Here is a 12765-nt window from a genome sequence, read left to right as displayed (position 1 = left end):
TAAGGAGATGGGACCTGGATAAACTGAAAGAACCAGAGGTTGTACAGAGTTTTAGGGAGAGCATAAGGGAACAATTGACAGGAATGGGGGAAAGAAATACAGTAGAAGAAGAATGGGTAGCTTTGAGGGATGAAGTAGTGAAGGCAGCAGAGGATCAAGTAGGTAAAAAGACCAGGGCTCTTAGAAATCCTTGGGTAACAGAAGAAATATTGAATTTAATTGATGAAAGGAGAAAAATAAAAATGCAGTTAATGAAGCAGACAAAAAGGAATACAAACGTCTCAAAAATGTGATCGACAGGAAGTGCAAAATGGCTAAGCAGGAATGGATAGAGGACAAATGTAAGGATGTAGAGGCTTATCTCACTAGGGGTAAGATAGATACTGCCTACAGGAAAATTAAAGAGACCTTTGGAGATAAGAGAACCACTTGTATGAACATCAAGAGCTCAGATGGAAACCCAGTTCTAAGCAAAGAAGGGAAAGCAGAAAGGTGGAAGGAGTATATAGAGGGTCTATACAAGGGCGATGTACTTGAGGACAATATTATGGAAATGGAAGAGGATGTAGATGAAGATGAAATGGGAGATACAATACTGCGTGAAGAGTTTGACAGAGCACTGAAAGACCTGAGTCGAAACAAGGCCCCGGGAGTAGACAACATTCCATTAGAACTACTGACGGCCTTGGGAGAGCCAGTCCTGACAAAACTCTACCATCTGGTGAGCAAGATGTATGAAACAGGCGAAATACCCTCAGACTTCAAGAAGAATATAATAATTCCAATCCCAAAGAAAGCAGGTGTTGACAGATGTGAAAATTACCGAACAATCAGTTTAATAAGTCACAGCTGCAAAATACTAACACGAATTCTTTACAGACGAATGGAAAAACTAGTAGAAGCCGACCTCGGGGAAGATCAGTTTGGATTCCGTAGAAATACTGGAACACGTGAGGCAATACTGACCTTACGACTTATCTTAGAAGAAAGATTAAGGAAAGGCAAACCTACGTTTCCAGCATTTCTAGACTTAGAGAAAGCTTTTGACAATGTTGACTCGAATACTCTCTTTCAAATTCTAAAGGTGGCAGGGGTAAAATACAGGGAGCGAAAGGCTATTTACAATTTGTACAGAAACCAGATGGCAGTTATAAGAGTCGAGGGACATGAAAGGGAAGCAGTGGTTGGGAAGGGAGTGAGACAGGGTTGTAGCCTCTCCCCGATGTTATTCAATCTGTATATTGAGCAAGCAGTAAAGGAAACAAAAGAAAAATTCGGAGTAGGTATTAAAATCCATGGAGAAGAAATAAAAACTTTGAGGTTCGCCGATGACATTGTAATTCTGTCAGAGACAGCAAAGGACTTGGAAGAGCAGTTGAATGGAATGGATGGTGTCTTGAAAGGAGGATATAAGATGAACATCAACAAAAGCAAAACGAGGATAATGGAATGTAGTCGAATTAAGTCGGGTGATGCTGAGGGAATTAGATTAGGAAATGAGACACTTAAAGTAGTAAAGGAGTTTTGCTATTTGGGGAGCAAAATAACTGATGATGGTCGAAGTAGAGAGGATATAAAATGTACACTGGCAATGGCAAGGAAAGCGTTTCTGAAGAAGAGAAATTTGTTAACATCGAGTATAGATTTAAGTGTCAGGAAGTCATTTCTGAAAGTATTTGTATGGAGTGTAGCCATGTATGGAAGTGAAACATGGACGGTAAATAGTTTGGACAAGAAGAGAATAGAAGCTTTCAAAATGCGGTGCTACAGAAGAATGCTGAAGATTAGATGGGTAGATCACGTAACTAATGAGGAAGTATTGAATAGGATTGGGGAGAAGAGAAGTTTGTGGCACAACTTGACCAGAAGAAGGGATCGGTTGGTAGGACATGTTCTGAGGCATCAAGGGATCACCAATTTAATATTGGAGGGCAGCGTGGAGGGTAAAAATCGTAGGGGGAGACCAAGAGATGAATACACTAAGCAGATTCAGAAGGATGTAGGTTGCAGTAGTTACTGGGAGATGAAGAAGCTTGCACAGGATAGAGTAGCATGGAGAGCTGCATCAAACCAGTCTCAGGACTGAAGGCCACAACAACAACAACAACAACAACCCTCTTCTGTCTGCATGTCTCCATGTTATATACTTACGGGAAGAAAATCTCTACAGGTTCTGAACTGCATATAATGGGTCTTTTCAAAGTTTAATGGCAGTGAATTATCTTTAAACCATTTACTAATGTCAGTGAAAATTTGATTAATGGCCATTTCTAAATCTTTACTTTACTTGGTATTTACTGCAATTGACTTGGTATTTACTGCAATGTTTGATCATCCGCAAACAAAACAAACTTAGCATTTGGCAATGTAACATACGAGAGGTCATTAATGTACACAAGAAAAAGCAACGAACTCAAGACGGAACCTTCAGGAATACCAAATGTAATTTATTCTCATTCAGATGAAGACTCATTGCTTACTGCCCATGTATTTTTAACAACACCCTTTGTTCCCTGTTAGTTAGTTAAGACTTGAACCACTTCGTAGCAGAGCTGATGACATCAGAATATTCTAATTTACTTAAGAGAATGCTGTGATTCACACAGTCAAAGGCTTTTGACAAGTCGCAGAAAATGACAGGAGTCTCCAATTTGTTATCCACTGAATTACGTACATTCTCATTGTACATGTAAATCCACTTATCTATATCGGAAGGAACCCAAACTGTGACTTGGACAATACATTATTTGCAGTCAGATTCTTCAGAAGACACTTGAACACAACATTTTCCAATATTTCTGAAAAAGCTAGCAAAACTGAAACTGGCGAACAGTTTGATCGTATCTCTTTGTCCCCCTTCTTGTAAAGAAGCTTAACTCATTTTAGCTAGGCTGGAAATGGTCCACTGATGAGGGATTACACACACAACTTAAGATAGAACTCAACTCACACAAGCACTCTTTGATTAACTTCATTGATATGTTATCATAACCACAAGAATACTTTGGTTTTAAGGATTTTATGATGGATGCTACTTCTTTTAGTGTCATTTGCATTTTACTGAAGTTATTTGTAAAGACATATTCCATTGCAATATTCACTGAACCTGATAATCACAAGCTGTCAGTAACAAAAACAAAGTACTTGTCTAAGAGGTTTGCAACACTACATGCACTTGTTACTAATTCTAACAATGGAAAATCCATGCTGGAATGTAACAATATAATGAAAAGGATAGTTGTTACTCACTACATAGTGGAGATGCTGAGTCGCATAAAGGCACAAGAAAGAGACTGTCGTGCAATTAGCTTTAGGCCAACAAGGCCTTTGTCAAGTTTCAACATTTAACACAAGATTCAGCATGTAATGATCAGATAGCCCCTATAGTATTGGTTTTGTGATACGATGAAGGCCTTGTTGGCTGAAAGCTAATCGTGCAACATTCTTCTTCTTGTGCCTTTCTGCAACTCAGCATCTCTGGTATATGGCGAGTAGCAACTATCCTTTCATTGTATTGTTACCAATGTCTCACTTATTATTAGAACTATCTGTTCCCCTTCCTGTTTGGTCCCAATTCTCTCTGTTTTTACTATATCCCATATCATTTTTATTTTGTTGTCTTGTGTAATTATCTTTTTCTTATAAGAAAGCTGGTTAGATTCTGGATTGCTTACTTCAATACTTTACAGTCTTCTTTGTAATGCATTACAATTCTAATATCAGAGCTGTTCCTAGATATTAGATACAGCCTCCTTTTTATCCTACATGATATCTTTATTCCTTGGTTTATTTTTAGACTTCTGTTTGATTTGAGTTACCTCTAGGGGAAAACAATTTTCAGAAGAGGAAGTAACTTCATTTATGAATTCTTTGTATTTTCCATTTGAGTCAGAAGTATTGTAAACATCTATCCAATTCATGTCTTTGGGCAATTTCCTAAAATTCTCAATTTTTGTCTGATTTATTAGTCTCCTCTACTCAGATTTAATAGATTTTTTTTTTTTTTATCCTGACTCATGAAGCTTATTGCTTAGTCCTCAGATATTCTGATGCATTAAGGATAACTGATTTTGTGGACTGACTGGATTACAACTTCACAAACCTAATTTTTCTGACAATTTCTGAATACCTCCAGTTTCAATCAGGGGCCATTTGAATGAACTGTGTACATTAAAATCTGCTTTCTGGCTGCCTGTTTTATCAATGCAAATGTCATTTTCAACCTGCCTCTCAACATCTTTTGTTTCTGTCTTTCCTACCCTAAAAAAACTGCTGATCTGTCACTTGTAACCACTGGTACTTTACCACTTGTGACAGTGCCCCCCCCCCCCATTAAATTATTTAATTATTTCCTATTAGCCCAGACAGTTTTCCCTTCCCTTTCCTGTTGAAGTGAAGGCCATGCCTAATATAGTCCCCCCTACAGATACAATCAACAGGAACCATACCAATATGAGATCCCACACTTGATTCAAGCTGACATTCCACCTCTCAATTAACTCTCCAATCAGAAGAGCTTATATGAAGCCAATCATGGTGCCTCAGAACAGATAAAAGCCCAACAGCAGTGTGTCTCATTGCTGAAGCTATCTTTATGAGGTCATCCACAACGGAATATTTAGGGTCCCTGTCTATGCTGCTGGCTGCCCCATCCACTATCACCACGGTGTCTTCCTTTGTGAAGTCTTTGCAAAGGGGGCCTACATCCTGTATCACCCGACCCAGACTTGCACTACATTTAAAAAAACTTGTGACCTGGTAACCTGACTCTACTTCATCCCACAACAGTTAGCCAACTCCTCTACCATGAGAACTAACTAACAACAAAACTTTCTTCTTCTTCTTCTTCTTCTTCTTCTTCACAAGTTTTTCTGATTTATTACTTCTCAAACACTTATACTGAAAGTTTGTTATGTCCTGTCCACTCCTACATCTACTTGTGGCCCACCAGTTTCCAACTGTGACAACAGATCAAACCTGTTTTCCACATTGACAACAAAACTGTCTGAAAAAGTCCAACTCCTATTTCTTCTATAAACTGTCGTCACCTTCCACATCTCCTTTCCCTTCACCCCCTGTAACCTTTCCAGATCTTGTGTTGCCATATCTAGTTCCACCTGAGGGGCAACAATGTTCTCCTCCTGTGCCACTATCTTCCTATCTTTACAGTAAATCCTACACAACAAATAAATCTTGTTTATTTCCCCAATTCCCATGCCTCCACAGTCACCTTTATAAATAAACTGCAACAACCCTCACACCACACCACGAAACAAACAATTCTATGGCAATCATACACTTATTTTAGTTTTAGTCTAAACTTATTTTAGTTTTAGTCTAAATTAAACAAGAATAACTTCCTAGACTACTCAATTAATATATCAAATATCTTAGAAAGTTTAGCCATAAAGTTTGGATACTAATTCAAAACTTGTGGAGAAGTAGAAATGATTAAATCTGCATTGTTTACACGACAAAACAAAAGTAAACAAAGTACTGAGCCTACACTATATATGAACTTCTCACTTATTTCCAAACTTTTCATTTTGGCTACTTACTGGAGAATACACTAACGACACAAACTTTACTTCACTGAAATAATCACGTAACTTATAATATATGATTACATGAAAAAATCTAGACCACAATTAGCATCTATGAACTGTTCCCTTTTTCCAAAAAACGAATAAAAGCGCTAAAACTTACAAGAATGAAACAGTTCATTTTGGTATTATTACATACATATTATTTGTCATTTTCTTCAAAAATTATTGTCTTCAATAGTCCCAAGACATATCTTTTCCTTACATTTTTTTCCTCACAAATCAGAGTAGTACCACTTACAAAAGATTATTGTTAATGCTTCCTTTTTGGTTTGGTCTGAATACCCAAACAGCACCCTCTTCCATGTACCTCAATACAACGTGCCACAGTGTTGCTTCATCATCAGGCACACACCTGGGCACATACTAATAGTGACACTTAAACCACGTGTGTAACCACAATGTTATTTCTAAACCTTTTGCTAGACTGTGTATTTCTTTTCATAAAGATTCTGGAGCAGTTTTTCTTTTATTCAGCATTAGTAAGTATTTATTTTCTCTCTTTCCTATAGTAATATTTTCTTGGAAGAACATGAACTAGTTCTGCACATGTTAAAAATATAATATAAAATATGAAGAGTCTGACTTTACTCACTTCTTGCATCAGCAACATAACAGCCTTGTAGAGAAGCACATGTTCTCTATCAAATGAAGGGTAATCCATGATTGAAGCAGACATACGCATGGTTCCAGCAGAGCACCGGACCAGTTTAATTGCTCGTGTCAGGACTGATGCTGGTAGAGTTGGGGGCTCCTCCTTACTAGCTGCAGTCAGTGCCAAATCCATCCACTGAAGAAGATGGCTAAGCGAACCACGCTGTAAGGCCAATTCCAAGACTAGCTCTAAAGACAAGATCTGACCTGCAAATGACAATACAGGTACATATTTCAAGAATTCATTCTAATGAAGTTTTCACTCAATGAGAATAGCAAACAGTATAAGAAATTGTTGTAACAGATATTAACCAAAGATTAATCTTTAGCTTTCACTTTTTCTCTCTGAACAAATTTAAAATCGTGTAAAAACACCTATGTTTGTCAACATTCTTCTAGTTTTCTATTTAACAAATTGTAAAAAAGTTCCTGGTGAAGTATTTTCAAATCAAAAATCATGTTGTCACAGTCCAGAAATAGGTGACAGAAGAGTATTTAAACTAGGAAAAGAGAACTTCCGCAAAAGTTATGGTAATGTTCCAAGCTGTTACATGTGTCTTATGTGCCAACCAAGTGGTTTCCTTCTCTTATTTTTTTTATTTTTTAGCCGGCCACTGTGGCCGAACGGTTCAAGGCACTTCAGTCCAGAACCGCGCAGCTGCTATGGTCACAGGTTCGAATCCTGCCTCAGGCATGGATGTGTGTGATGTCCTTAGGTTAGTTAGGTTGGAGTGGTTCTAAGTCTAGGGGACTGATGACCTCAGATGTTAAGTCCCATAGTGCTCAGAGCCATCTCAATCATATTTTTTTTAACTTCCTTGTTAATTATACTGCAGTTTATTTTACATTTTCTTACCGTACAACTAACCCTGAGTGAAAGACTTGCTGCAGTCTGATATGAATCAAAAGTGAAACAACCTACTGCTTTACTACAATGGAATAGGTGTACCTGATTTAAGCCACATTTCAAAGTGTGATCTTTCTGGTTGGGTGTTCAGCAATTCAGTTATCTACAATTCTAAGCAAGTAGCCAGTTTCATCTGTAGTATCTGTAATAATTACATCACATATTGTAAAACTGGAAATTTGTGGTAAGATCTTATGGGACCAAACTGCCAAGGTCATCGGTCCCTAAGCTTACATACTACTTAATCTAACTTACTAAATTATTCTAAGGACGACACACACACCCATGCCTGAGGTAGAACTCGAACATCCGACAGGGGGAACCGGGCAGACTGTGACAAGACGCCTCAGACAGCTCAGCTACCCCATGTGGCATCACATATTCAAATGGTAAATGCTGTTATGTAGATTCTACCCACTTGTTTGCTTGTGTTATTCATTTTTATGGTATAGTAATTACTTATTTTTCTAAATTAAACAGTGCTAATAAATTAGTCAAACTTTACACATACATATTGTTTACTGAATATAAAATTTGGCAACGTAGAGCTACTAATTTATACAATGAAATTCATTTGGAAGCCGCACTGAATATTTTGTAAATGACATTTGGAAGTCATGGAACTCACTGGGTGCCTTTTCAAAACTTATCAAAATATTGTAAGAATTCAATGGCTTTCAACAATGACTAGTTATCAACAATTAAGTTAAGATATAAGGAGCAATCAAAAAGCTTCCGTTCAAAGGGGCAGGATTCAACAGCCATCAATTATCTCACACACATTCACACTGCCAATATGAAAGCATTCGAGTCCTTGTTGAATTTTGTTTTATGGGTATCAAGTCTATTTCTGTGCCTAAAATTTCATTTCCTAATGCTGGAGACATCATCAGATGTTGTAAAGATTCAGATAGAAGTACCAAACTTACAAAGCTCAACTGTTTATACGTATCCCTGCAACAATCACTTTGTGATGTCATCAGACTCCTGGCCAAGATCACAGAGATGCACCAACATGTGTTATGACACTTTTAGTGGGGAAGAGTGCCAAATAACGCCAACACTTTCCCACTGTAAGCTCCATAAGACACATCAGTGTAAATCCACAACCTTAGGCAGTGGTCTGATGATGTTATGATGGAACTACTGGACAGATATGCGTAAACAGTATGCAAAGCCAACGATATTACCAAACTACATATCTGGCATCAATAGTCTAGTTGCAACACAGTCAGAGTGGTGCAATCCATGTCCCCAGAGTTATGACTAAGATACAAGAGGGCATTATATTTCAGCATGCAATTTGCTTTGAGTCAACGGTCAGCTTCCAGGTAGATCTCCAGGTTTGGATGGATCATCATGCAGCAACAAAAATACATGCTCGAAAATGTAGTTTCCAAAATCGCAATATGTTCATATTCTGGTATTTATAGAACACCCCCTACCAAAGAAATAAAAAATCACAAACTAGTCAGTGCGAAATGTAACAATTGATTTTTGAAAAGAGTCAGTCAACTAGAATCATTCACTATACCAACATCTTCACATTACTCTCACAAGTAAAAAGTCAGCTTACCATTCTTAAGATACTAAAAACTCTGTGACAGGCCCGTCCAGCTAGTAAACAAGCAACAGCTATGTTAAAAAAGTTTGGGCTTAGATATCAAACAGATAACACCTACATAACATATTTGCTAGAGTCCATGTTTGTAACACTGTATAAAAAACTAGCCACCAATATTGTTCACTCAGGTGTAGGTTTGAGTCAACACGTTAACTTTGATAAATTGTATGATTTTGCATGAACCTCTTTTGAACATGTGCATTGTTCCTATGCCACACAGTTGCTGTGTTCTGTTAATATTATGTTCAGAAAGGACTGTAATTTCACGGTGTATTTATAATGTTAATGCCTTATCCATGTATGGTAAAGTGGTGATGCCTACTTACATAAAACATCTGATGTAAAATAGGGTCTGGTCATCATAATTTTTATAGTGACAGTAAATGTGGAAAATGCCATGCTATTTTACAATCTGTATAGTGCACATCATCAGTACCATTCCTAGAAATTAATTTACAGAAGTTCTATGAGACTTTCATCATGTAGTCTCCAAGGGTTTAATGGACAATGCAGGTAAGCACCATCACAAGTGGAAGGCCACACCACAGAATCACCATTAGCCACCGGCTAAGATGTTACAATAACAACTGATGTGTTGAGAATCATATGGACTAGGGGACTCCAGTGTCATAGGGGCCACTGGAATGCCCTTCACCTTGGATTTTTCCTCTTTTTACTTAATATCTTTTGTATGTTTTAAGTCCAGTGAGTATTTATCTGGTTTAAAATCAGGTTTTGGAGCAAGACAGCAGTCCTGTGAGCTGCAGCTTGTGACTCCTGTATATTCTCATGTTGACCAACATCTGATCTGAACCTGACAGAACACAGCTGGAGAATTATCAGGTGTCTGGTCGACACTAACAAACAACCAGCCCATAATTTAAAGGTACTGTGTGACCTGTGCTTTGACATCTAGTGCCAAATGCCTACAGAAACCTACTAAGAACTTGTTGAATCCATGCCATACAGAATTAGAGCTATATTCCATGCCAAAGGGGAACCAACATATTGTCAAGCAGGTATTCATAAAGTTTTGGCGAATCAGTGTACATTGTGTATTTTTGAACATGTCCAAGTTCCACAACAAAGTTCTTACAATATCGTCATTTTATGCTTCTTAGAAACTTTCAGCAACATGCACAGTGCATGTAGTATCAGTGAGCATGCTATTCGCGTGTAGAATAGGGAAGGTGGATGATCTATTTGAGTTTAACCGAGGACAGACTGTGATGGCCCAGAGGCTCAGTATGAGCATTTCGGAAACAGCACAACTTCTCAGGTGTTTGTGGAGTGTTTTGGTGAGTGTCTTCAATATGTTGTGAAACCACATCCAGGCACTATGGGATCGGGCAGCTAACACTCATCAAAGATGTCGGACGTCCTGGGTTGGACAGACTGGTAAATCAGTGAACTTTAGTGGAACTATTATCAGACTTAAATGATGGGCAGAGAACTAGTACATCTGACTACACAGTGCACCAAACACTGCTCCACAGCCAACAACCCATGCATGTGCCAACGTTAACAGTAAGGCATCGGCAACTATGACTGAAATCGGCAAGTGATCATCGGCACTGGAGATGTTAGCACAGTGGCAAGCATTGTATGGTCTGATTAATCCCAATACATCCTTCATCATGCTGATGGGGAGGTGGGGAGGGGGCGGTGCGAATTTTTTGTCTTCCAAGGGAGCACCTTCTTCATACCTGTATTGCTGTATGGAGACAAGCTAGTGGCGGCTCCACTATGCTATGGGAACATTCATGTGGGCATCCATGGGTCCAGAGGAGCTTGTGAAAAGCACTGTGACAGCCAAGGAGTGTCATACACTGGTTGCAGACCATATACACCCCTTCATGATGATCATGTTTCCCGACAGCAGTGGCATTTATCAACAAAATAGTGCACCCTGTCATGAGGCCAGAAGTGTGAGGTTTGAGGGAAACAGTTGTGAGTTCCAATTGATGTTCTGGCCTCCAACTCACCACATCTGGTCCCAATCAAACACACCTGGGATGTGATTAAAACGTGGCGTCAGAGCTCATCACCCCCCTCCCGGGAATTTACAGGAATTAGGTGACTTCTATGTGCAGATATGGTGACTAATCCCTCCAGCAACCTACAAAGGCCTCATTGCTTCCATGCCATGATGCATCACCACTGTTATCTGGGCCAAAGGGGAACACATCGGCTAAGAGGTAGGTGGTCACAATGTTCTGACTGATCAGTGTATGTTATTAGTGCAATGTTTCCACATACCATTGACCTGTTTAACATTTCCAGTAACTCACATCTTGTAGCTTTCAAATATTGAAGAAAACATCTTTTTAAATTTTTAATACAAAGGATGCTATTTATTTACTGGCTGACTTGTTTCTGGCTTTGTCAATTTTCACAAGCCACCTATTACAGAGAACAACATTTGTTAATAATTTATATATGTATATAAATGAATAACAAATGTTGTTCTCTGTAATAGGTGGCTTGTGAAAATTGACAAAGCCAGAAACAAGTCAGCCAGTAAATAAATAGCATCCTTATACCTAAAAATAAAGATGATGTGACTTACCAAATGAAAGTGCTGGCAGGTCGACAGACACACAAACGAACACAAACATACACACAAAATTCAAGCTTTCGCAACAAACTGTTGCCTCATCAGGAAAGAGGGAAGGAGAGGGAAAGACGAAAGGATGTGGGTTTTAAGGGAGAGGGTAAGGAGTCATTCCAGTCCCGGGAGCGGAAACACTTACCTTATGGGGAAAAAAGGACGGGTATACACTCGCGCACACACACACACATATCCATCCACACATCATATATATATGATATGGTTGTAATAGAAGGAAACATTCCACGAAGGAAAAATATACCTAAAAACAAAGATGATGTGACTTACCAAATGAAAGTGCTGGCAGGTCGACAGACACACAAACGAACACAAACATACACACAAAATTCAAGCTTTTGCAACCTAAGGTTGCTTCATCAGGAAAGAGAGAAGGAGAGAGAAGGAGAGGGAAAGACGAGAGGATGTGGGTTTTAAGGGAGAGGGTAAGGAGTCATTCCAATCCCAGAAGCGGAAAGACTTACCTTAGGGAGAAAAAAGGACAGGTATACACTCGAGCGCGCGCCAAAATGCAGCTCCCGGGACTGCAACGACTCCCCACCCTCTCTCCCAAAAGCCACATCCCCTCGTCCCCCCCTCCCCCTCCACCCTCCCGATGAAGCAACCTTACGTTGTGAAAGCTTGAAATTTGTTTGTTTTGTGTGTGTGTGTGTGTGTGTGTGTGTGTGTGTGTGTGTGTGTGTGTGTGTCTATCTACCAGCACTCTCTCATTTGGTAAGTCACAGCATCCTTGTTATATATATATATATAAAGTGCTGGCAGGTCGACAGACACACAAACGAACACAAACATACACACAAAATTCAAGCTTTCGCAACAAACTGTTGCCTCATCAGGAAAGAGGGAAGGAGAGGGAAAGACGAAAGGATGTGGGTTTTAAGGGAGAGGGTATATATATATATATATATATATATATATATATATATATATATATATATATATAGTTATAATAGAAGGAAACATTCCACGAAGGAAAAATATACCTAAAAACAAAGATGATGTGACTTACCAAATGAAAGTGCTGGCAGGTCGACAGACACACAAACGAACACAAGCGAACACAAACATACACACAAAATTCAAGATTTCGCAACAAACTGTCGCCTCACCAGGAAAGAGGGAAGGAGAGGGAAAGACGAAAGGATGTGGGTTCCAAGGGAGAGGGCAAGGAGTCACTCCAGTCCCAGGAGCGGAAAGACCCACCCTAGGGGGAAAAAAGGACGGGTACACACTCGCACACACACACATATCCATCCACACATATACAGACACAAGCAGACATATTTAAAGACAAAGATTTTGGGCAGAGATGTCAGTCAAGGCAGAAGTGCAGAGGCAAAGATGTTGT

At 39.0% G+C, this 12765-nt stretch overlaps 1 protein-coding gene across 1 annotated transcript in view; it reads right to left on the bottom strand.

The window, feature by feature from the left end:
* The window catches only part of LOC126095271 (probable E3 ubiquitin-protein ligase HERC1), an 814023-nt gene that overhangs the window by 775215 nt on the left and 26043 nt on the right, over window positions 1–12765 (bottom strand). The window contains exon 4 of the mRNA XM_049910030.1: window positions 6199–6464. Coding sequence (XP_049765987.1) covers window positions 6199–6464 — 266 coding nt within the window. The remainder of the gene's footprint in view (window positions 1–6198; window positions 6465–12765) is intronic.

The sequence above is a fragment of the Schistocerca cancellata genome, chromosome 8, assembly GCF_023864275.1.
Source record: "Schistocerca cancellata isolate TAMUIC-IGC-003103 chromosome 8, iqSchCanc2.1, whole genome shotgun sequence".
Taxonomy (NCBI): Eukaryota; Metazoa; Arthropoda; class Insecta; order Orthoptera; family Acrididae; genus Schistocerca; species Schistocerca cancellata.
The sequence above is the reverse complement of the archived record's forward strand: the minus strand, read 5'-3'. Positions and strand labels throughout refer to the sequence as shown.